The sequence below is a fragment of the Erythrolamprus reginae genome, chromosome 7 (assembly GCF_031021105.1).
Source record: "Erythrolamprus reginae isolate rEryReg1 chromosome 7, rEryReg1.hap1, whole genome shotgun sequence".
In the NCBI taxonomy this organism is placed as follows: domain Eukaryota; kingdom Metazoa; phylum Chordata; class Lepidosauria; order Squamata; family Dipsadidae; genus Erythrolamprus; species Erythrolamprus reginae.
In genome coordinates this window covers 29,203,240-29,229,240 of record NC_091956.1, presented here as the reverse complement: position 1 = coordinate 29,229,240, position 26,001 = coordinate 29,203,240, and the positions used below count along the sequence as shown (strand labels likewise).

The window sequence follows — 26,001 nt, the reverse complement described above, 5'->3', positions numbered from 1 at the left end:
TGTTTAGTTTTTACACAGGCACATTCAGGTATTCATTATATGTTCCACTAATATATTCTATTAAAATAATGTATGTATATAGAGTACATTTTAGAGTATTAAAAATCATTCTGTTTACTCATGTAATTTTTTTCTATTGTTTCTTGTATTTATATATGCATGATATCATGTATACATACATTTGCTTAATCAAACTACCGTATATACTCGAGTATAAGCCGACCCGAGTATAAGCCGAGGCACCAATTTTTGCCACAAAAACTGTGAAAACTTATTGACCCGAGTATAAGCCGAGGTTAGAAAATGCAGTGGCTACTGGTAACTTATAAAAATAGAAACCAATAAAATTACATTAATTGAGACATGTTTTAGAATATTTATTTTAAAGAAAACCAGTAAACTAGCTTTAAGCGATCAAGAGATGAATGGGTGAATGAATGGACGGAGGGTGGGAAGGAAGGAAGGAAAGAGGGAAGGGACAGGAACAGAGGAAGGAAGCAAGGAAACTTATGAAAGGGGAGAGTAAGAGAGGAATGAGTGAAGGGAGGGAGGGAAGAGGGTGGGAAGGAGAAAGAAAAGAAGAAATAGAGGAAGGGAAGGTAAAAGAGAGAAAGAAAAAGAGCAAGAAAGAAAGAAAGAAAGAAAGGGGGAAGGGACAGGAACAGAGGAAGGAAGCAAGGAAACCTATGAAAGGGGAGAGTAAGAGAGGAATGAGTGAAGGGAGGGAGGGAAGAAGGTGGGAAGGAGAAAGAAAAGAAGAAATAGAGGAAGGGAAGGTAAAAGAGAGAAAGAAAAAGAGCAAGCAAGAAAGCAAGAAAGGGGGAAGGGACAGGAACAGAGGAAGGAAGCAAGGAAACCTATGAAAGGGGAGAGTAAGAGAGGAATGAGTGAAGGGAGGGAGGGAGGGAAGAAGGTGGGAAGGAGAAAGAAAAGAAGAAATAGAGGAAGGGAAGGTAAAAGAGAGAAAGAAAAAGAGCAAGAAAGAAAGAAAGAAAGGGGGAAGGGACAGGGACAGAGGAAGGAAGCAAGGAAACCTATGAAAGGGGAGAGTAAGAGAGGAATGAGTGAAGGGAGGGAGGGAAGAAGGTGGGAAGGAGAAAGAAAAGAAGAAATAGAGGAAGGGAAGGTAAAAGAGAGAAAGAAAAAGAGCAAGCAAGAAAGCAAGAAAGCAAGAAAGGGGGAAGGGACAGGAACAGAGGAAGGAAGCAAGGAAACTTATGAAAGGGGAGAGTAAGAGAGGAATGAGTGAAGGGAGGGAGGGAAGAGGGTGGGAAGGAGAAAGAAAAGAAGAAATAGAGGAAGGGAAGGTAAAAGAGAGAAAGAAAAAGAGCAAGAAAGAAAGAAAGAAAGAAAGGGGGAAGGGACAGGAACAGAGGAAGGAAGCAAGGAAACCTATGAAAGGGGAGAGTAAGAGAGGAATGAGTGAAGGGAGGGAGGGAGGGAAGAAGGTGGGAAGGAGAAAGAAAAGAAGAAATAGAGGAAGGGAAGGTAAAAGAGAGAAAGAAAAAGAGCAAGCAAGAAAGCAAGAAAGGGGGAAGGGACAGGAACAGAGGAAGGAAGCAAGGAAACCTATGAAAGGGGAGAGTAAGAGAGGAATGAGTGAAGGGAGGGAGGGAGGGAAGAAGGTGGGAAGGAGAAAGAAAAGAAGAAATAGAGGAAGGGAAGGTAAAAGAGAGAAAGAAAAAGAGCAAGAAAGAAAGAAAGAAAGAAAGAAAGGGGGAAGGGACAGGAACAGAGGAAGGAAGCAAGGAAACCTATGAAAGGGGAGAGTAAGAGAGGAATGAGTGAAGGGAGGGAGGGAAGAAGGTGGGAAGGAGAAAGAAAAGAAGAAATAGAGGAAGGGAAGGTAAAAGAGAGAAAGAAAAAGAGCAAGCAAGAAAGCAAGAAAGCAAGAAAGGGGGAAGGGACAGGAACAGAGGAAGGAAGCAAGGAAACCTATGAAAGGGGAGAGTAAGAGAGGAATGAGTGAAGGGAGGGAGGGAGGGAAGAAGGTGGGAAGGAGAAAGAAAAGAAGAAATAGAGGAAGGGAAGGTAAAAGAGAGAAAGAAAAAGAGCAAGAAAGAAAGAAAGAAAGAAAGAAAGAAAGGGGGAAGGGACAGGAACAGAGGAAGGAAGCAAGGAAACCTATGAAAGGGGAGAGTAAGAGAGGAATGAGTGAAGGGAGGGAGGGAAGAAGGTGGGAAGGAGAAAGAAAAGAAGAAATAGAGGAAGGGAAGGTAAAAGAGAGAAAGAAAAAGAGCAAGCAAGAAAGCAAGAAAGCAAGAAAGGGGGAAGGGACAGGAACAGAGGAAGGAAGCAAGGAAACCTATGAAAGGGGAGAGTAAGAGAGGAATGAGTGAAGGGAGGGAGGGAGGGAAGAAGGTGGGAAGGAGAAAGAGAAGAAGAAATAGAGGAAGGGAAGGTAAAAGAGAGAAAGAAAAAGAGCAAGAAAGAAAGAAAGGCAACTTCAAAGAAAGGCTCACTGAGCATCTCTCACTCTCTCTCTCTTTCTATCCCTCTTTCTCTTTCTCTCCCCCTCTTTCTCTCACTCTCTCTTTCTCACTTTCTCTCTATCTCAGTGTTTCCCAACCTTTTTTGAGCCGCGGCCGTTAGCCCGGCTGATTTTTCCCTGCTGCCGTTTTCGCGCAAAACTGTCCTGGACTCCCGGATGGATCGCTCGCTTCTCCGGCATCGCGCCTTTTCAATGCCGTCAGAGGGGCGCGTCAGCGGCTTCCGGAGCACAGGGAAGGGCTTAAGCCGCTGTCTTTTCCCCGTGGGAGCGCCAGACCTCTTGTCTGCCCGGCCCGAGGCACGAAATCGCTGCTTATGCCAGGCGGCTCGCCTGGAACACAAGCAATGCCGCCTGGCATAAGCAGCGATTTCGTGCCTCGGGCCGGGCAGACAAGAGGTCTAGTGCGTCAGAGGGGCGCGTCAGCGGCGGGAGCCGGACCCCCACGTAGAAGCCAACCCCCCCCCCCAGCCGAGCTCGCCCCCAACCCCCGGAGATCGAGCGCACGAAGAGGCATCTCTCGCCTTCTGCCGCGGCGGAGGAAGGCGAATGCGGCTTGGAAGCGGCGGAAGCTTGCCACCAGGCGCGAGAGAGGAACAGACGATGCGAAGGTGGGGGGGGATTCCTGCTTCATGAGTCCCCCCCCCACCTTCGCATTGTCTGTTCCTCTCTCGTCGGAGCAGTTGGCTGGCAACTTTGCTGGAACGGAGAAGTACCGTAGCTGCAGGAGCTCCAAGCAGGAAGTAAAAGGGGGCTCCGCGGCTGTGGGAAGGGTAGGGCAGCTGCCGGGCTCCCGCGGTGCGCCCTCTTGTGGTCACCCGGCGCCCTCTTGTGGTGATCCGAGTATAAGCCGAGGTCGGGTTTTTCAGCCCATTTTTGGGGCTGAAAAACTCGGCTTATACTCGAGTATATACGGTATATAAAATTTGACAAACAACCAGAAGAGTTTTAAAACATACTAATCTTTAATCTGTCAAAAATGTATATTATATAATAACTTACAATTTTAAGTATTTGAAAAACAGTGTTGAAAAATAGCAAAGCAGTGGTAAAATTTACTTACCTTCCCAATTGGTTCGGAATCATACACTTTGCACATGTATGCACCACTGTTGCATACATGCGCCACTCTTGCACATGCTTTTAAAATCCTCTGTGCATGCACAGAAGGCTTTGCACATGTGCAGAGAGTTAAAAACAAGAAAATGGCAACATTTGGGCGAATCAGTAGGATTTCACCCCTGTAGCAGAGCTACAGCTGGAACTGACAGTAACTTCTGAAGAAGCAAAACATTAGTCACACATCTGTATTCCAGGGAGAAAATACAACAAACTTTTAATTGAGAAAATTACTCATTGAAACCAGTGTTTGACTAGATTGTGCCTTCTTTGTACATGATTTGCCATTATATATTTTTAGAATAAATCCCCAGAAATCAGGTTCTTTAGTGCAAGACAAAATGGCATGAGACAATTCGCTGTTGCAGTGGCCACCTCATCCCAGCCAACTTGCTGCGGTCAGCTCCCCATGGGACAACTCGCCATGGCCAATTCACGATGAGACAACTTGCCATGGAACAATTCAACAATCCAATTTACTTAAAATAATTAAAAAGTTATTTTAATTTTGCCAATCCCATTTCATTTCCCCCCCTTTTGCACCAGTTATTTAATTATTTTATTCCATCATTTCTTTGATATTATTGTAACTCTTGTCCTGCAGCAAATTGTCCCTAATGAGTTGGCTGTACATAAGAATATAAGAAGAGCCATGCTGAATCAGGCCAAAGCCCATCGAGTCCAGCATTCTGTGTCACACAGTGGCCTACCAATTGTCCACGGGGATCTTGATCAGAAAGAGAAGGCAAGACCCTCCCTTTCCCCTGACCCCCAACAAATAGTACTCAAGGGAATCCTGTCTGCCTCAACCAACATAGAGGTGGCACATAGACAAGTTTCAATAACCACCGATACACCTGGCATCCATAAATCTGCCTAATCCTGTCTTGAAACTATCAAGGCTGACAGTTGTCATGACCTCTTCTGGAAGTGAATTCCATAAACCAACGACCCTCTAGGTGAAGAAATATTTCTCTTGATTTGTCCTCATTTTCTTACCTATGAGCTTTAGGGAGTGCCCCCTTGTCCTAGTATTGTGTGATAGAGAAAATATTTTTTCTCTATCAACCTTTTCTATCTCATGCATGATTTTATACACTTTGATCAAGTCACCCCTTAAAAGCCATCTTTCAAGGCTGAAGAGACCAAGGCGTTGCAACTTTGTATCATAAGGGAGGTGCTCCATTTCCTTGATCATTCTTGTTGCCCATTTTTTGCACCTTTTCCAATTCCATTATATCCTCTTTGAGGTGCAGTGACCAGAACTGTACACGGTACTCCAAGTGTGGTCTCACCATCGATTTGTACAGAGGCTGTAGTAAGTTGGCTGTGGCGAGTTTTCCTAAATCCAAGACAGAACCATTCCCTAATCCTTGATCTTCTACTTAAAAGTCACTTCTCCACCATAGAGATGGTGACATTGGTTGGTTGAATTAGACAACAAAGAAGTAACCAAGTGCTTACTTTCAAGCAAAAAACATTTTGCTTCTTGAGAATATTCAAAATTCTTGGATAACCTTGTAGATCAGGGTTGTCAAACTGGCGGCGCATGGGTCTGATGCATCATGCGCAGGCTATGCTGACCCCAGCTCAGTGAATGATAGAAAAAACATTGTGAAACATCATGTGACAGCAATGTGACACTGCGAGTTTGACGCCCACTTTGTAGATGAATCAGGCTTGACAAGCACCAACCAAATGCAAGATTGTTCAAAATATTTAGATAGGTTTGCCATGGTGTGGCTTAATTAGTTAAATAATTAGCTTTATATCTTTCTATCATTATTTCAAGACTATATGTAATGTATCAAAGATATCTGCATCTATAGTTTATATAGTAATATCCATGTACCAAGCAGTGGTGGGCTCCTGCCAGTACGACTAATTGCGCTTAGCTCTGTGGCTCTTGATGGGAATGCGGGATCGAGCGCAATTTTGCTTTCTGCACCTGTATGGGAAACAAAATCTTGTACAGGGGCATGTGTTTTGGCAATGTTTTTTGCTTCTGGGCATGCGGGGAAGCCAAAAACCTCACCGAAACACGCACGCATGTGCATTCCCGTGAGAGATTTTGCTCCCCGCACATATGTTGGGAGAAAAATTGTGCTTGATCCTACATTTGTGTGCCAGAGCTACAGAGCTGTGCGCAATTAGCCATATCGGCAGGAGCCTACCACTGGTACCGAGTAAGAAGCTATCTAAAGCATTAGTTTCGAACTTACAGAAGAACAAACCACTTTTGTGTTTAATTCCTTGAATAACCCCTTTGGAATATGTTCTTATACTATTCTTATATAGCAGTTTAAGCTGGTTCTTGAAAATAAAGTACAACAACAACAAAAGAGTTAAATACTTACACATACAAATTATGTATAATTAATATAATTAAAATAATTAATCTAGTATAGGAGAATGTTTGTATATGTATGGATTTAAGTCTTTTGTTGTTGTTGTACTATATTTTAAAGAACGAGTTTAAATTGCCATAAGGCATATTTCTTTTTCTATTTTTCCATAGCTTTCAACTTTTTGAATATTTTTTTAATTGCTCACCTTGCTGCCTTTGGAAACAGTAACACCATTCATTGTTTGATATTAAACTGTCTTTGTAAGTGTCACAAGAATTGAAGAATGCCTTGGTGCACTGTTCATTCTTGTCAAGATATATACTTCCAAATTCTGATTGGTCCAAAAGTAGGTCATAGTTTGTATCAAGTCTGTTAAACATCCAGCCAAGAGAGTCCTTGCAAATTGGTAAAATGCTGGTATCGAATCCTAAGAGGCAAAGACACAAAACAATTAATTCACTAACATGCGCATAGCTGACACATATCAACATAATCAATGGTATCCTTTCTCACAGAAACTGTTTTATAGCATATAACTATATTAGGTCTGTACTAACAGCTAATGCAAAATTTGAATGAACTACCAAATAGCAGCAATGCTGGTTGCTTGCTCTAGAGCAGGGGTCCCCAAACTTGGCAACTTTAAGGACTTGTGGACTTCAACTTCCAGAATTCTCCAGCCAGAATTCTCCAGCCAGCACCTGGAATTTTGCAAAGTACTGTAGAACTGGTGCTTTACTATTACTTATTATTTTATCATTTGTTTGTTTCCTCAATTTATCATATATCCAGTTCAAACACTCTAAATGTCTTCCATGTTTTTCCAAAAATAAGACTGTTTTATATTTTTTTGAACCCTGAAATAAGTGTTTGACCTTATTGCCATGCACTCAAAAGGCCGGTTGAGCTTATTATCAGGAAATACCTGTAATAAGGCGAGACCTAAGCACCCCGTGAATCGGATCCAGTGTCCAGGCCTTGAGTTCGACACCCCTGTTCTAACCCCCCTTACTCTCCAAAGTGATATCTGTAGGCACTGTGTGGCTCAATTGGAGCAGATGGACAGATTTCCTCTAGAGAAGACGATCCTGTAAGTAACTCAAATCATATTCAATAGGGTTTGTTGGTTATTAACAGCAATAAATTCTTAAATTATTGAACTGAACACACTGACAACTAATGCAAGATATCTGCAAGATATACAGCATGTAATAATCCAATAATGTCATAGCTGCCAAATACAGGCTTTGTAGTCTCTGAAGTTGGTTGTTAGATTGCATCAAGGATTTTTTTCTTGTCCATCATTTCCATATTTGAAAGGTTGATGAGATTCATGGTAGTACCGCCTGTCATTCTGCTAAGAAAATACTTCAAATGTCTTCTGAAAATCATACAGATCCATTTTTTAAAATTATTATTATTATTATTATTATTATTATTATTATTATTATTATTATTATTATTTATTAGATTTACATGCTGCCCCTCTCCGTAGACTCCATATGGTACATGGAGTTCATTTACCATGGATAACATATCTATAATCTACACTGCTCAAAAAAATAAAGGGAACACTTAAACAACACAGTATAATGCCAAGTAAATCAAACTTCTGTGAAATCAAACTGTCCACTTAGGAAGCAACACTGATTGACAATCAATTTTACATGCTGTTGTGCACATTCAACTTTGCATTAAATGAGAATATTTAATTCATTCAGATCTAGGATATGTTATTTGAGTGTTCCCATTGTTTTATTGGGCAGTATAGTTTAACAAATAGAAGGCACTAGAAAAATTATGTAGTGCATGTCTATACTCCTTTGTTCTCCTTTGGAAGAGTTTATCTGTTCATCATATTAATACTTAAAGTTTTATAACATTTGCCTATACTGTGGTACATATCCGTGATGGCAAATCTATGGCACACGTGCCAGAGGTTATACGGTGTGCCCTGATGGCACCCAAGCTGTCGCCCCAGTTCAGCTCCGCCATGCATGCACATGCGCCCTCTACTGGCCAGCTGGTCTTTGGTTTCTGTCGCACATGCACAGGACCCATGCAGGGGGCACATGTACATGCACGGGAGCAGGGATGCATGCACAGGACCCATGCATGAATTGTGTTTTAGGGGTTCAGCATGTGAACACACATTCACGCGTATACACTTTGGGAACTCAGTCTAGAAAAGATTAGCCATCCCTGGTATAGACAGAATATACTATACTCTATTTTCTTTCTTTGATGTTGGTTTAATGTATAAAAGTATTATTTTTCCCTCCCTAAATTTTTTATACCAAGGAAAAATATCAGTTATTATAAGATATACATTCACTCTTGGTTTGTATTAGTTCAAGTTCAGTATACATAGTGAAAGTATGCAAAGTATTTTCATGGCAAAGGAAAAGTTCTTCTTATATACATAATTCCAAGAAAAATAAATAAATGAGAAGATTGAATAAAGACTTTTAATTTCAGCAGGCAACTACAGTAGGTGCTGACATTCTAGATCACATCACATCATGCAAATATGATGCTTTTATAAGGTCAGTTACTGTATTCTGGCCAATACCAATTTTTTAAAAAAATCTTTACATATAAAACTAATGCCATAATTAGTGAAGCACCTGGGAGAGTATTTCATTAAAAACATTTGGTCATTATTTTGAACAAAAAGTTGCTATAGATTATTAAATTTGAAAATACACATATGGTTCTTGGTTTTTCTTGAAAAATGTTGCTAGACATAAAAATTTAATAAAGGATGTCTGGCTGTAAGGAAACGGAATTATTTAACAATGTATAAGTTAACAATGCAAAGTTAATTAGAATGTTTATTCATTCTGTTTATTTATTTCCCTCCCTGAAACTGTATTAAAATTAATTAAATCAATTGCATTGAATATGTTTACATTTTATATTCATTTTGAACCAAAAAGATCTATTGTGCCCTGATCTGCGATATGCCCCTAAACTAGACTGGTGTTGTGGTACACATTATAAATCATCCCTCCTAGCAATTACCTTAAAAAATAATAATAATCAAGAAATGAAAACAGATTCCCAAACCAGGAGCATATTTCATAATCAAGAGCTTCAACATCTGAACTTATGTGGGTGTTTTAAAAAAACCTGTATGAATATATTCCTGTATGAACAATGTTAACAAACAAGATAAACACAATAAATATGAAATATAATTTTAATAATAAATGCATTGGAATATCACAAAAGAATGTATAAGAAGTTTTATACAGCATTTCTTGCATTTTTTTTCCTCATGTTCAATTTATATTGTATGTGCTCTGGATTATGTTAGAACAGAGATTTTCCATAGGATGAAAAAGATTATTGAGATAAGCATTTAAAAAGGAAAGTAGGCCATTAGAAAGGTTTTTTTAAAGGAAGTTTTTCATATATTTCATTGAGATAAGCTAATGCAAGTTAAAATACACGGATGTTCTTTGGGAAAAAGCCTTGATTGGCCTGATTTAAACTATTCTTCTCTTTGTGTTGCTTTTGAAATTTCGCATGGGGGGGAGAGGCCAGGAACAACATTGGGGTAGTCATAGAATAGTTCTTTTACCAATTTTATATATGTAGCAACCCATTAATTTCATTTTGTTCAGTTTCCTTTCTTACACACAAAATGCAACATTCCAGAGATTACTATGAATACCTCTGCATTTTTTAGGCCTTGGCATTCCCACTATTACCCTGTTTTCCCCAAAACAAGACAGCCCAATCAGGCTTTTGAATGCATGGCAATAAGGCCAAGCATTTATTTCAGGGTTCAAAAAAATATTAAGTCAGGATCTAATTTTGGGGAAAACAAGGTAGTAAGTATAATACATTATAAAAAGACTAAAATATGCCCACTGATACATGTAGCCTTTGAGACAACTGAGTCCAAAATTTCTGTTGCTAATATGAACCATTTGCAAAGCATCTGAATTTTGACCTTGTGACCACTGGGATTCTGCAACAGTCGTAAGTGTGGAAAATGGTCATAAATCTCTTTTTGCAGAAGAGACGGAGTAATGACACGGACACAAGAGCTGGATTTAAACTGGGTCATTTTTATTAAAATAAATTAGCATAATTTATTCAACTAAATTAGCATAAATTAACATATCTAACTATGACCCAACAATGGACCTGCAGGGTCAAACAATTGCTTCCGGGGCGGAAAATGACGTCACATAAACTTCCTGGGCAACATATGGGCGTAGCTCCATACTAGCCCAGGTGAGGGACCCCTCCGGCAATGAGATGACGCCCTCCCAACACCACCTGGGCACAGCAATGGGATGCCGCCCTCCCAGGACCAACTGGGTGCAGCAATGGGATGCCGCCCTCCCAGCACACCTCTGGGCGCAGCAATGGGATGCCGCCCCTGGCACCGACTGGGCGCAGCAATGGGATGCCGCCCTCCCAGCACCACCTGGGCGCAGCAATGGGATGCCGCCCACCCAGGATCACCTGGGCGCAGCAATGGGATGCCGCCCTCCTAGGACCACCTGGGCGCAGCAATGGGATGCCGCCCTCCCAGCCATAGCGGTAGAAACACCCGTCCCACCGCACACCCCTTCTCCCCAGCCAGACAACAATGACCCAGCCGCCACGACGGCAGGGTCCCCCCCCCGGCGGTACCTTGTTGCTGAGTGGTCGGCGGGCGCTCCATGACCCAAAGCAACACCACCGGTCGCGTCCTGGCGGGGTTGAATAGAAGGGGACCAAAGGGGAACCTGGCCTAAGATCTTACCCCGGACCCTCAACCGGCCGTTCGTACCCTAAAACAGGCCGCTGACCACCAGCGGTCGACGTCCCCGAATCCTCCTTATCGAGAACGCCATTACTGTACTAGTGGCAGCGCTGCTACGGAACGAGCGTTCCCTAATCGGCGGGATCCATACTTGGCCTGGCCAAACCCTGTACACTATAACCCACCTAACGAAGGCAATGAAAAGGAAGGCACGGAATGACCTGGCAGCCTGCGATAAGGCCCTGGCCCAGCTTTCCCGCATCCTCACAATGCGAAGTCACCATAAATCAATAAACCCGCCCCCGCCTTAGACAAAAGGCGAGGCCGGCCAACCTGGACCTCAAAGTCCTAACTGAAAAGGCCGCGCTGCCTAAACTGGACACAAAGATGGCCAGGTACACAACTGGGGCAGGCCAGCTATAGGGGTAACCCGTATCCTGCCTGAAATCCCCGAACTCTTCACCTGCCTGCTGCTAAGCCCCCCAGAGTGCCAGGCACCACTGAGAGGGCCGTAGCCCAGCAGACCACTACTCTCCACTGCCCAGGAGCCCACTCAGGCTCCAAAGGTGGTCGGGAAAAGCCTCTGGCGACGCACGTGCCCACGGGGCCAGGGTCCGAAACCTGGACAACTGACCACGGGACAAGGCATCAGCGACCCTGTTATCCAACCCGGGGACATGCCTAGCCAAAAAACAATGTGTTTAGGGACAAGGACCTGTGCACAAAATGGCGGACAAGCTGCATGACACTGTCACTCTTAGAGGACAGGGCGTTCACAACATGGACAACCGCTAGGTTGTCACACCAAAAATGCACAGTCTGGTCCCCAAACTGCTCACCCCAAAGCTCTAGGGCCACTATCAAGGGGAAGAACTCCAAAAAGTCAAATCCTTAACCAATGAAGAGGCACTCCATTCCGGAGGCCAAACCGACCAGCACCACTGGTCACCGAACACCACCGCAAAACCACAAGTCCCCACGGCATCGGAGCATAGCTGCAACTCAGCTTCCAAAAGAAGCTCGTGCCTCCAAAAAGACAGCCCAGTAAATTGGTCTAAAAACTCCCGCCACACGCAGAGGTCAGCCCTGACCCCTGCGCATAAGCGGGTACAATGATGGGGCAAACGGAGCCGCTTCATCGCAGCGTATAACCTCCTAGAAAAGGCCCTGCCCGGCACAATGACCCGGCAGGCAAAATTAAGTATCCCAGCTAGTTCCTGGAGCTGCCGAAGAGTGACTTTCCTGCAGCCCAGAACCGCATCGAGCTTACCCCTGATTTTAATCAACTTGTCCAGGGGCAGTCTAAAAGATTGCTCCTCTGAGTCCAATTCAATACCAAGGAGGGTAATCTTGGTGGCGGGGCCTTTGGTCTCCTCCGAGGCGAAAGGCACCCCCAACTGAGCACAAAGGGCTTCGAAGTCCCGCATTAGAGCAAAGCATTGCTCCGAACGCGCAGGCCCCGCCATCAAGAAATCATCAAGGTAGTGATTGACCGAGCCCAGACCACTGCGCCTCCTGAGCGCCCACTCCAAGAAGGTGCTAAAGCTCTCCAAAAGAGAGCATGAGACAGAACACCCCATGGGTAAAGCCCTGTCCACATAAAAACCACCTTCGAAATGGAAGCCCAACAGCTCGAAGCCGTCTGGGTGTATGGAGAGGAGCCGGGATGCTGACTTAATGTCGCATTTATCCGCAAGGGCTCCAACCCCACACTCCCTTACCATGGCCACGGCCGCATCAAAAGATGCGTGCCGGACTGAACAAAGTTCGTCAGGAACGAAATCATTCACTGACTCCCCTTTAGGAAAAGACAAGTGGTGAATCAACCTAATTCACCACTCGCCTTTTTGGGGACCACCCCTCATGGGGACACCCCAAAATTCGGGAAGGGCGGCTCCGGGAAGGGCCCCAGGACCCTCCCCTCGGCCACCTCCTTCGCTACTTTGGACCGAACAATGTCTTCGTGTCCTACAACCGACCTGAGGTTGTTGGACATGAAGGCTTGCCCAACCCCCATGTAAGGGATCCTGAATCCCTTTGAGAAACCTAGCAAGAGAGCAGCCGCTCTCTAGCGAGGGTGGTAGTCCCTCAACCAACCCTCAAGTGTTTTTAAATTAATTGGGCTGGGCCCCTTTTCCCCCAGTAGGTGGGGGTTGTTCCCTGGACCCCCTCCCCTCCTAACCGTCCCCTTTTAGGGGCAGGGGCACACTGAAGCGGCATGGGAACTCCCGCCTTCCCGCACGCATGGCTGTACTTACAAAAGGGGCAAAAACAAGCCCATTTGCAGCAAACCCATGACATGCGGCGAACGGGTCCCACACTGTGGTGGCCCCCATACCTAATACCCCTGGCCCCGACAGGTAAGCCGTCAAAAGGGGCGGAGGCACTACGGCCTGTGTTGGCGGGGTCCAACCCCCCCGCCCCCGACACACCAGGCCCTAGCAGAAAAGCTGCCCCAGGGGCCTGTGCCCCCGCAGTAGGAGCCGGCAGGGGGCCAAACCCCAAGAAACTGGGACAGGGTGGCACCAACCCCATTCCCTCCAGCAGGACCCCCCCGGGCGCCCCTTCCTGGTTAGCCCTGGGCGAGGGCCTCATCACCCCCCTAGGCACAGCTACCGGCTGGGCTACCAAAATATATTAAATAATTAATGTTTGACTATAAGATATACATAAAATATATTAATTAATTTTGACCATAATTATCAGTATTATCAGTCTTATTATTATTATTATTTTTGCTTTACACCATGTTCTTATTTTTACACATTAATGAAACCGGGGCCGCCCAGGCCCCAAAAGAGGGCAGCAAATGGCCTCTGCCCAAACAGGCAGCGCAGCAGCAGGAAGCTGCCACCAAGGGCCTAACTGCCCTCCGTACAGGGGCCACGAACCCGGGGGGGCCCGCACACGCGAGCCCTCCGCCCGATCCCCCACGTTCCCGAGGGGGCGACCAGAACGATCCCCTCCCCCGGACGAAATAGAGGGGGCAACAGCTGAAATGGCACAAGGTCCAGCCTTCCCGCCGGACCCGAAACCCCCAGACCGTTCCACGAGCCTCCGATGAGGCTCTCAAAATGGCGACCGCAACACGCGGCCGCTTTTTACCGGGGGGGGCGGACTCCAACCTGAAGCCTGGTTGCTGCCCGAGAGCTCCAGGTGGAAGAGGGGCAGACCCTCTTCAGCCTCTGATGGGCTGAAGAGGGAAAATTAAGGGAGACTAGGATGAACAGTTGAAGAGACCTTGCAGTCCAGTCCCCCGCCGAAGCAGGAGACCTCTATTGCCAGCTGCTTGCAACGAGCTGCAGCCTCCACAAGCCTCCGACGAGGCTTCCAAAGAGATGGCCGACCACGCGGCCGCCGAAAGAGGCTCCCAGAACAGACATCCGAATGTCTGCTCTGCTGACGTAGTCCGGGCAAACAGGCCGAACCCGGGCCCGCACGCCCTTTTATAGGGCTGGCAAGCCCCGCCCGGACACGTCAGCAATCAGGCCACCCTGGCCTGATTCTCGGCCGAAGTCTCGCAATCTCGCGAGACTTCAGCCGAGATCCAAGATGGCGGCTGCCATGTGTCCGGTGTCGTCCTGACCCTCCTGCAAAAGGCACCAGCGGGTAAGTCCGCCGGTGCTATTTTAGGGCCATTGTAACTTCAAACAGTCACTAAATGAACTGTTGTAAATTGAGGAACACTTGCATTATTTTTTAATCTGTAAGGATGATGTTAAACCCCAAAGCTGTATGTATAATAAATAGATAGGTCTACTTCTTTGTCCTTTCTTTTCAAAGCCAAAAATTAAAAATGTTTTTAAAAGATATTTACTACTTTATAACAACTGAGCATAATCATGACCTTATTTTATATTAATAAATTCTGAACCACACTTTCTCCCCTTACAATCAACAGCCAGAGTCTGAACTACTTTCAATTTTAGTCAAGAAGTATAGATCTTTTCCAGATATTGATAATCTGGAAAGACTAAGTCTCAAAGAACGTTGAGAAAAGGATCTGGCATTAAATACTGATGAACAGCGAGATAAGAAGAGGATTTAGTAGGTGATGAATTGAAGCAAATTAAATCTATGAATAAAAGTCTGATGCCCTGATCACTGCCATAGCCATAACCTGAGCAACAGGAGTTATGCTCATGAAAACGGAAAGACTTGATTCTTTTCTCAGAATAGTAACAAAATATTATATAACTTTAAGCAAATCACGTGTCTTATGCTCAGCCTCCCATTTGTGTCAGAGAGACAAAATGATTAGCTACTCAGCACTTTTTATAGCCTGTGATTAAGAAGTAAAAATAAATATTAAAGAACAATAATTAAGACATGTACGTGTGAAACTCTTATTTTTATCAGGAGAAAAATGCCTACATTTAAACCAAAATGTATTTGAAATTTGTGGGAAAAATAATAATAACTAGATATATGATAGCTGGTTTTCATTAGGCTGGCAACAATTTGTCATGTTTCAAAAGGATGCTTTCATGGATATGATGAACTTTAGACTGAGATTTTTCTGCTGCAATAGATAGATTCTTAAAATTTCACAACATATAATATCAAGTCAAAGGTACAGAAACTTAACAGGAAAACAAAACACAAAGAGAGATGAGTCAAAGAAAGAATACTTATTATTATTAATAATAATAATAATTAGATTTGTATGCCGCCCCTCTCCATAGACTCAGGGCGGCATATTATTATTATTATTAATTAGACTTGTATGCCATCCTTCTCTGAAAACTCGTAAAGTATGTAAAGTATCATCCAACTTTACAAAGTTTCTAAATCAGAGAAATCCAGTCCTAACAAAGGAGTGAAAAGGGATTTCATCATATACAGTACACAACTCCAAAATTACAAAATACTGTATATGAATTTGGTTGTCTTCCTGAACTCAGGAAAGTTGCTAGCTTGTGAAAACTCAACTAATCTGGAGACTTTGCCAAGTTTGAAGACCTCTGTTCTAACATTAGAGCATCATTTCATCATTGAACCAACTTTTTCAATATTACAATATAGCAATCCATAAAAAAGGCTGAATCAAAACTTCATCTATATAATATAGTTTGTTTTAAAAAAGGAGGACATAGTTATTTTTAAACAGTGAGAGATATGAAGACAGCTTAGTTCTTTCATTTTGTTCTATCCTTGTAAGCAACACCAAGAATGAATAGGGCAACCAACCAGATATATTTTCTTAATCAAAATTAAAAAAAAATAAGTTTGGAACAGGAATTAGTCTGCTCAATTGATACCATGTTCAAATATTCCCTTTCCTGACTACAGAATACTGTAATATAAACCTGAATCCTGTGTGTACTCATCTCACTACTACTGCTGATACTGCTGAATTATAATGTAATGTATAAATTATATATGCACCATTGCAATCCCACAAACAAATAATATACAGTTAAAATAATAGAATTTATAACTACTGCACATTTGCATAAACAAATACCTGAAATTAAATTGACATGAACATATATTTAGAATATTTAAAAGTGTAAATAATCAAGGTAAGCAGTTAATAGCTGGCACCTATTAAACAACAGACAAAAACTGGCTTGTTGTCATATTGACGAGTTCAGTTTTAATACTTGCCAATTCTGCTAAGTAGGTTTTCTCTGTAGTCTTCCTAACTTTCCTCAAAAGGAAACCTTCACTATTCATAATCTCATAAACATAGCCTAAGAATAACTACAAATTCTGATAATTTTCAACTTTGTTTCTCTGTTATGACAGCACCATTTAACAGCTGTAGGCTACTTACCTATCTATTGATACCTATCTGTCCCTTCACTGCAGTTTTACCCAGTGCTTTCTGAGAGAAAAGCACATTCATCTGTGATTCCATACTGTGATTCATCTGTGATATAATTCCATTACTCCCAAAATTGGGAGTTCTCCCACAGAGTTGATATTTGTAAAATATAAATAATTATGCTTGTGCAAAATCCCATTTCCATGTTATATAGGTATAAAATGTATAAACTATCATACATAAAATCCCATTCTTATTTTATGCACATATACAAAATGCATAAAATATACATACATACATACATACATAAAATCACAATTCAGCTTAATGGACATGCTTTGACAGACATTAATTAAGTAATAAATCAATCAATCAATCAATCAATCAATTAATTATACTGCAAGTAAAGTGCTATATCAGTGATGGCAAACCTTTTTTCCCTGAAAAACTGTGGGAGTGCTATCGTGCATGCGTAAGTGCCCACAGCCATAACTCAATGCCTGGGGAGGGTGAAATCAGCTTCCCCCACCACACAGAGGCCCTCTGGAAGCAGGAAATGGCCTGTTGTCCCAACTTTTGGTGGGCCCAGTAGGCTTGTGTTTTGCCCTCCTCAGGCTCCGACACCCCCCCCCCGGAGGCTCTCTGAAAGCCAAAAATGCCCTCCCAGAGCCTCTGCACAAGAAAAAAAGCAGCTCGCAGCACATATATGCACATTTGAGCTGAGCTAGGGCAACAGCTCACGTGCCAGCAGATATGGCTCCGTGTGACACCTGTGGCACTTGTGCCATAGGTTCACCATCCCTGTGTAATACACTAGGTTGAAAAGAACCGTTGTACCTACCTGAACGGTCTTCTCAGTGCACTGGAAGGAGAGTCCAACATGGGTAATACTCCAATTCTATTGGTAGAGACTGAGTTAAAATTTACATATTAATGAGCACCGCCCCCTCTGCTCTTCCCATGAGCCAGTTTTAAAACGAAGAAACATAGTAAGAGGATAACCAATTTTTATTGTTAACAACAAATAACTTACTAACTGCCCACTCCGGCGTCCCTGCACCCAAAACCATACCGGGTGGGTTTGGACTCTCCTTCCAGTGCACTGAGAAGACCGTTCAGGTAGGTACAACGGTTCTTCTCCATTGCATCTGGAAGGAGAGTCCAACATGGGGTATACCAGAGATTTACGGCCCATGGGAGGGAAAAGGTCGTGTCAGGGACGTTGGAGATAAACAAACTCTTTGTAACACACGTCTCCCAAATGCCGCCTCTGCGGAAGCAAAGGAGTCCAACTTATAATGTCTAATGAAGGTCGACAGAGCCGACCACGTTGCAGCTCTACAGATGTCGTCTATGGACGCCTGGGTGGCCCAGGCTGCAGAAGTCGCCGCACTCCTCGTCGAGTGAGCAGTCACTCCTGGTGGGACCGATTGGTTACGAGCTCTGTATGCCTCCCCAATACAGTCCCTAATCCAACGACTAATGGAGCTTGATGATAGTCCAAGTCCCTTTTTATCCGAAGAGAAGGAAACAAACAACTTTTCCGTCTTCCGAAAACTCTCTGTGCGTCTAATGTAAATCTTGACCGCACGGCGTACATCAATCTTATGCCATCGCAGTTCCAATGGATGATTGCCATGGGTGCAAAAATCAGACAGGATGAGCTCCTGTTTCCTGTGGAACTCTGAATTTACCTTCGGTATAAAAGAAGGGTCCAATCTCAGCACCACTCGGTCAGGGTAAAATACACAAAGGTCAGGTCTCACTGATAATGCCGCTATTTCTGACACTCTTCGAGCCGACGTAATAGCTACAAGGAAGGCTGTCTTGATCGACAAGAGTCGTAGTGGTATGGTTCTCAACGGTTCAAACGGTGGCTTTGTCAAGGCTTTAAGGACCAGTTGAAGGTCCCATGACGGAAATCTCCGGATCGGCGGGGAATGTTGGTTTACAGCTCCCCATAGAAAGTCCTTAATCCAAAGATGGTAAGCCAAGGAACGGACACCCTCAACCTGTATCATGGTCGCGAGGGCTGCCACATGTCGTTTAAGTGTATTAGGGGCTAATCCCCGATCCAGTCCAGCCTGTAGGAACTCTAGAACTGTAATCACTGAGGCCTGTCCAGTATTGATTTGGTGTTTGTCGCAGAAGCTACAGAAGGCCGCCCATGTCGTCTGATAAATCCGAGAGGTAGATGGACGCCTTGCCGCTTGCATGGTGTCGATGACCTTTTCCGGTAGATTTAATCCTCGTAACCTGACCCGTTCAAGTGCCAAACGGTCAGTTGAAGCCACTGGGGATCTGGATGTTGTAGGTTCCCCTGGCTGAGGGATATCACCCGGTCCGGAATTCTCCAAGGGGCTGACACCGACAGTGCCACCAGGTCGGAGAACCACGGACGTCGAGGCCAATGAGGAGCCACCAGCAACACCTCTGCTCTCTCTTTCAGGATCTTTTCCACTACTCTCAGTAGAAGGTTCGTTGGCGGAAAGGCATAGAGAAGTCCTGGTGGCCAGGCCGACAGGAGAGCGTTGACCCCTTCTGCGCCCCGTTCTGGAAACCTCGTGTAGAACCTCGGGAGCTGGGCGTTCATGGGGCTGGCAAATAAGTCCACTAGTGGAAGGCCAAACCGACTCACCACCTGTTGGAACAGGACCGGATCCAGTCTCCATTCTGACGGATCCAAGGTAGAGCGGCTCAGCCAATCCGCCTGCGTATTGGAGATCCCCGCGATGTGTTCCGCTGCTAGAGACCGCAGATGTTGTTCGGCCCAGCGGAACAGTGCTTCCGTGTCCTCCATGAGACGCCGCGACCTTGTGCCCCCTTGGTGGTTCAGGTGAGCTCTGGTCGCCACATTGTCTGTGAGCACCAGCACGTGCTGTCGATGAACCAGGGATGCAAATGTCTTTAGCGCTAGGAAAACAGCTTTTAACTCCAGAAAGTTTATGTTGACCACTGAAAGGTCCTCCGCAGTCCACAGTCCCTGAGCCATGTGAGCTCCGATGTGAGCTCCCCATCCCGTAAGACTGATGTCGGTGGTCAAAATGACCTGATCTGCTATCTGGAAGGGGGAGCCCTTGCTTATGGCGGCAGATGTCCACCATTGGAGGGACTCCCGGACTCTCTGTGGTAAGCAGACTTGTCTGTGTGAGTGGCTCACCTTGCTCCTCTGAGCAGGAAGCAGGAACCACTGTAGTGTCCTGATATGGAACCTGGCCCAGGGAACGATGCCAATGGCTGACACTAGGGTCCCCAGTATTTTTGACAGTAGTGACAGTGGTACTGGTCCCTTGCAAAGATCGGAAATTAATCGCCGGATATTGTCTTGCCTCTCCGGTGACAACGAGACCGTGCCCTCTTGAGTGTCGATAATAGCTCCCAGGTGTAGTAGTTTGGTAGTAGGCACTAGCTGGCTTTTCTCCACATTGATTGTGAAGCCATGTAGTTCCAAGGTGTGAACAGTCTCTTTGAGCTCTCTCTCTGCCGCTACCTGGGACCTGGACAAGATGATTATGTCGTCCAGGTACGCCATCAGTCTGATGGATCGAGCTCTTAAGCTGGCAGTCAGTACGTCCAAGAGCTTTGTAAACGTTCTGGGGGCCAAGGACAGCCCGAATGGCATAGCCATGTATTGATAGTGCTTCCCTTCGGTGACAAATCTGAGGAACCTGCGATGGTCCGGATGGATAGGGACATGCAGGTATGCCTCCTTGAGATCGATAGATGTTAAAATGTCCCGGTATCGAATGGAAGCCAGAATGGTCTGCAAGGAGTGCATCCTGAACCTTCTGTATTTTATCCAAAGGTTCAGTTGCTTCAGGTTGAGGATCAACCTGCAGCCTCCTGAGGGCTTAGGAACGATGAAAATCATGGAGTAAAATCCCTTGTCCTCCTCCTGTTGCGGTACCAATTCTATGGCCTGGATTTCTAACAGATGTGAGATTTCCTTGCGCAACTGCAATTTCTTTGGAATGTCCCTTGGTATGGGACAACGTATGAAATGACTGGGAGGTGTTTGGATGAATTCCAATCGGAGCCCTTGTGTAACTGTTGCTATGGCCCACCTGTCGGAGGAAGTCGCCTGCCAGGCCTTGCAGAACCCCTGCAGCTTCCCTCCGATTGGCTGCGGCCCGATCGCGTCATTTTGTGCGTTTGAACCCTCTTTGAGAGTTCCCACGAAAGGGCCTCCTGGACTGATGATAGCCCCTTGTCCTATCTTGATAGGAGGCACGGTCACTCCTATAGGACTGCTGGTTGTATTGTCCCTGGGAGAAGGAACGCTGGTTTTGAGCGGAACCGGTGGAAGTCTCCCAGCGAAAGGACTGGCGCCTTGAATATGGCGTGAACCTCCTATCCGGCCTCCTGTGAGCTCTAGGAAGGAGCTTCCTCTTATCTTTGTCTTCCACTAAAACCTTTTCCAACAAGTCCCCAAAGAGGGTGGAACCCTGAAAGGGACCAGAGGCTAGGCGCCACTTAGATTTAAGATCTGCCTGCCAGTTCCGCAGCCACAGCAGGCGGCGTGATGACAATGTGGTTGCCATGCTCCTAGTGGCGAACTTGGCCGCGTGAAGTGTGGCGTCCGCCGAAAATTCTGTCGCCGCCAGTAGCTTACTTAAGTCCTGGCGGAGGCGCCCGTCCTCGGGGCCTAGGCGGGATTGCATTTCCTTGATCCACATGAGGGAAGCGCGGTTGATGAATGACGCTGCTGCTGCAGCCCGAAATCCCCAGCCAGACATCTGATGGGCTTTACGGAGTAATGTCTCCGCCTTCCTCTCCTCCGGTCGCAAGCATTCCCCTGTCTCTGAGGGGACCAACACACTGGAGACAAGCGTAACGACCGGCTGGTCAATTGGGGGAAATTCGAGCAGCTTTTCCACCTCCTCGTCGAAGGTATAAAATTTCCTCTCGAGGGTGGAAGGTCCCTGAGCCGCCGCCGGCTGCTGCCAAGGTCTTTTGATCCCCTTTACGAAAATGCCTGATGCAGGAAAATGGTCAGACTCGGGTTGAGGCTCGTCCAGTAGCGAGGCTGAAGTTTGACCGGACTCAGTGGCTTCCGGAGTCTTATCTGAACCCGGCAGGTTCATCACTTGCTTGGCTTTAGACAATAAGGTTCTGAAAAGTGCTGGCTTGAACAAGCCAACCGAAGGGGCCTGTTCTGGTGCACCCTCATCTTCGGAAAAGCCATATTCCGGTTCACTTTCCTCAAACTGTTCTTGTTCTTCCAATAAAGAGCCAAAACCCGAGGGGGGCGGAGCTGACCATGCATCTGTTGCGTGTTGGGAAGGCCCTCCATACTGTTGCACCCCGGGGGCCATGCCCTGCGAGTACGCATTTGCAATAAGGTCCTGCAGGTCTGGGGGTAAATTGTGCCACGCCCCAAGCTGGGATCGCAAGCCCGCCGCTGTGGGCGTGAAGGTAGCTGATGGCCCTTGGAGGCCTCGTGGTGCCTGTGTTGCTGAAGCTGGTCCGGCCCAGGATGTGCTGGGTGAGGGCATAACTTGAGGCAGGGGCAGAAACTGCCTATCTGGTGACCAATCCTACTCAGGCGTAACCCCTGTAGGCCCAAAGGTGGATGGGGGTGACATAGGGTCCAAAGGATGCCTTTGAGTCAGAGGAAGACCCCCTGGAGGCGATTGAAGGGCTGCTTCCAGCTTTTGTTCAAGCGCCTTAATGCGCTTTTCAGCCTCTTTAATGGAGGAAGAGGAGGAAGATGAATGTTTCGTTTTTTCCTTGGCTTTCCCCTTCACCTTGTCTTTAGGGATGGCAGGGGAGCCTGTGACCTCCTTTCCCTGATTCTCCTCCATATTACTCACGGTTGGGAGTACTCCGGTGCACTTGAATTATATCAGGCTAATTGTTGGCTGACCCCTGGTGGCTTGGTTCTCGCCTGCCTCGTCAGCAAACTCCCAAAAATGGCGTCTCGGGTCTCCCCGGGTCCGCGCCTGCGCACTAGAGCTATTTAGCTCGTTTGCGCCCTTTCGCTGCCCGCCAACTGTTTTTCGCGCCAAAAGGCACCTTGCCGCTCTAGCCGCTACTCAAAATGGCGGCGCCCAGCCTCCGCGACCTTCCGGACCGCTGCTAGGTCCCTCCGTCGCCGGGCGGCTGGAAAATGGGGCTTCCTCGCCCTCTCCCGGCTTCCCAGGCCAGTTCTCGCCCGCTACGGCCCCGCGAGGGGTTCTGGCGGCTGCGGCGGCTGTTGCGGCGGTAGCTGTTCCGGCTTTGCCGGCAGCTTGGAGACGCTCCAATCTCCCTGCGTCTGCTGAGGCTCCGGCGCTGACTTCCCTATCAGCTGTAAGGTGCTTGTCTTTCCTCGCTCCGTGCGAGACGCCTTCAAGCCTCCCAGTGGGGGGGGCGGACCCCCCCACCTTTGGCTGACAGCCCCAGTATGGTCTCGGAGACCAGGGACCCCCAGACTGGGTGCTTCTCTACGGGGTGCTCCCACTGGGGGAAGGCAAACAACCCCTGAGAAGATTCGTTGGGGGTGTTGCCCACTGAGGGCAGAGACCCCTGACCGTCTGCTCCTCTTCCATTGCAGTATCTGAAACACAAAGAAAAAGGATTAAAATGGTAACAACATTTTACAGAATTATTTTTATTAATTTAAGGTTACTAAAACCCCTAAGCTACAACTCAGTATGTCTCTACTCTAAGACTGAGTTTTAAAACTGGCTCATGGGAAGAGCAGAGGGGGCGGTGCTCATTAATATGTACATTTTAACTCAGTCTCTACCAATAGAATTGGAGTATTACCCATGTTGGACTCTCCTTCCAGATGCAATGGAGAAGGCTTAGTTATTAATTAATTAATTCATCACATTTGTAAGTGTGCAGAATTTGTTGATAGATCTAGGTGATTATTGCTCCATGCTAATAAATACTCATATTTCTATTATCTACAGAGCAACATTTTAAGAACACAAATTTATCAAAGACATCCTAGAAAGTGTTTAGGAAATAAAGTTTGAAGTTTAATGAAAAATAAAATCCCTGCTAAGTTAGAAATTCTTCCAAAGACATATTAAATATTGTTAAGTGCTTACTGCTTCTTTCAGGCCTTTGCAAAAGCCTAGCTCTCTTCTGAATTCCACTTTCATGAAGTGCCTTGAACCAGTCTCGCAATCTACTTGCAACTTCTCTGAACTCCAAGTCACCACATGCTGAAAAGAAAAAAGAAAAAGTCCTTTAATCTCCACAGGCTGCCTAAAAATTAAATCTTTCATATTGTAAATAAATGTAAAGTAGCTACAGGCAATCGTTTTGTTATGACTTCCATTTCCTGATCCTTTTCCTATTTTTTTTAAATTAATTTACATAAGGCCTTTGAAAAGATTTATTTGCAATGCATTACTTTATAAATTATTTATAATCCTTTAAAATTACAAAATAAACCCATAACAAGAGTCTTATTGAATCTGCCTAGTTTTCTGTCTTATTCAAATTTCCATGTCACATGATGTTCATCCATCATGTTTGAAGAGGACCTTGACATCTAACAAGTTGTGGGCTATCCGCAATGTGTCCGCAGGTGTCTGATAAGGCCTATATGGGCACGAAATGTTCTGCCACATGTTGGGCAGACATATGTGAGCAGCATTGTCTCAGCATTTGCAGCTCTGGCTTTGCAGAGTGTCACGTAGTCAGCAATTGGATATATTTGGAAATCTCATGGCCACTGGTTACATTCATTCACCAGTTTAACTATGTGCTATGCGGTAGAAAACTATTTTTGTCTACCAAACTCTCTATTTGATTTCAATGAAACTCAAGTGTTATGAAAAAGAGATTAAAATCTGCTATTTAAACTAAAAATTATTTTCAAATATATAATCACATTTCCCAAAATTTCCCTTCAAGATCTATAGTTATGGAACTTTCAAACTTTCAGAGCAAAAGTATTGTGTGTCTCTGATAGTTGGTTCTCACTGACATAATGATGCAAATGATATAAGTTAACTGTTCTATGTGCAGGTATTGTTGAAATAATGAAAAGCAAAGAATATATAATAAATATCTTAATAGGTTTTCACCTATTGACCCCTTGTGTATTTGAAACATTATGAATAAATGAAGATATTATATTGATATATTAACCACAATACAACATTTTTATAATTTGAAAGCTAGAATAATATATATAAAACAAACTTTCTATGTTTTTGTCATATGCAAGAAATACCACCCCAAACAAATAAATGAAAAATGCACATAATGCAACTTGGAATAGTTTAATTTGGAAGGAGATACCATGTCAATATTCTTCCAGTTCTAGAATATCATATTGTTTGTTTCAGATGTGATGAACACAGGAAGAAGATGAAGTGGAAATAATAAAATCAAATTGAGTGTACAGAGCAACTGACTATGGCTGGTATCTGTATAAAAAACAAGACAAACCTAAAAGCTAGGAATAATATTAGGAATAGATTAGACGACTATTTAAACTATTTAAGAGAAAAACCATCTTGACACCACTGGCTCCACATTGTTTAATAGCTATAGAGATTGCTAAATATGTGATATTAAATAATTCAGTTAAAGTTCTTGGGCTCTGCTACTGCCTAAATGCCAGATTGAATTTGCAGTTTACTAAACTAGGTACTCTAATTGCAGAGTTTCCTTCTTAAAATGAAAAAAAAAAATTCTCACGAAGGCATGTTCCTTATTAATCCTTAAATTATAAGTACATATTGGTCTGCAATTATTTAAAATAGGTCAAGATGAGGTACTGATGAGGTAATTCAGACTGATATTTGAACCAACAGGTTGACAGATGAATCTTTAATGACAAAGACAGACAGTAAAGGTTCTGGAAGGTTACACAGTAATAAAAACCCCCGCATATTAAATCAGATGAATCTATTCAGAAACCTGCCAAGAAGTGCTTTCCTTTTGGTGTAATACTGAGTCGTGCTCTTACAAGCAATTCTAGCATTCAGTAAAATAATAAGTATGGTTAAATAAAGTTCCCAGTTCAAATGTATTTTAGTTGACCATCTTAAAAGTCTAGAACAGTGATGGAGAATCTTTTTTCCCATGGGTCCCAAAAGTGTGTATGTGTACACTATCGTGCGTGCACGAGTACCCACACCCATTCAATACCTGGTGTGAGTGAAAAAGGCCTCCCGCTGCCCCTGGAGGCTAGAAATGGCCTATTTCCCAACTTCTGGTGTGCCCGGTAGACCTATTTTTCACCCTCTCCAGGTTCTAGAAACTTCCCTGGAGCCTGGAAAGGGAAAAATGCCCTTCCCCATTCCCCTGGAGGCCCTCTGCAAGCCCAAAACGCCCTCCCATAGCCTCCATGTGAGCCAGAAATCAACTGGGCAGCATGAACAGGCATGTTGGAGCTGAACAGGGCAATGGCTTGTGTGCCTGCAGATATGGCTCCGCTTACCACCTGTGGCACCTGTGCCATAGGTTCACCATCACTGTTCTAGAAGATGACTAGGTACATAAAAATAACATATTTAACTACAGTCGTATAGGGATATTCTTTCACACATGTCCTCTAAAT

At 44.8% G+C, this 26,001-nt stretch overlaps 1 protein-coding gene across 2 annotated transcripts in view; it reads right to left on the bottom strand.

Moving 5' to 3' along the window:
• The window catches only part of SPOCK3 (SPARC (osteonectin), cwcv and kazal like domains proteoglycan 3), a 176,484-nt gene that overhangs the window by 4,823 nt on the left and 145,660 nt on the right, over nucleotides 1–26,001 (bottom strand). For both annotated transcript variants that reach the window (XM_070757254.1, XM_070757255.1), the window contains 2 exons: nucleotides 23,531–23,647; nucleotides 6,161–6,382 (listed from right to left, as the gene is read on the bottom strand). In XM_070757254.1, the coding sequence (XP_070613355.1) occupies nucleotides 6,161–6,382; nucleotides 23,531–23,647 (339 nt within the window). The remainder of the gene's footprint in view (nucleotides 1–6,160; nucleotides 6,383–23,530; nucleotides 23,648–26,001) is intronic.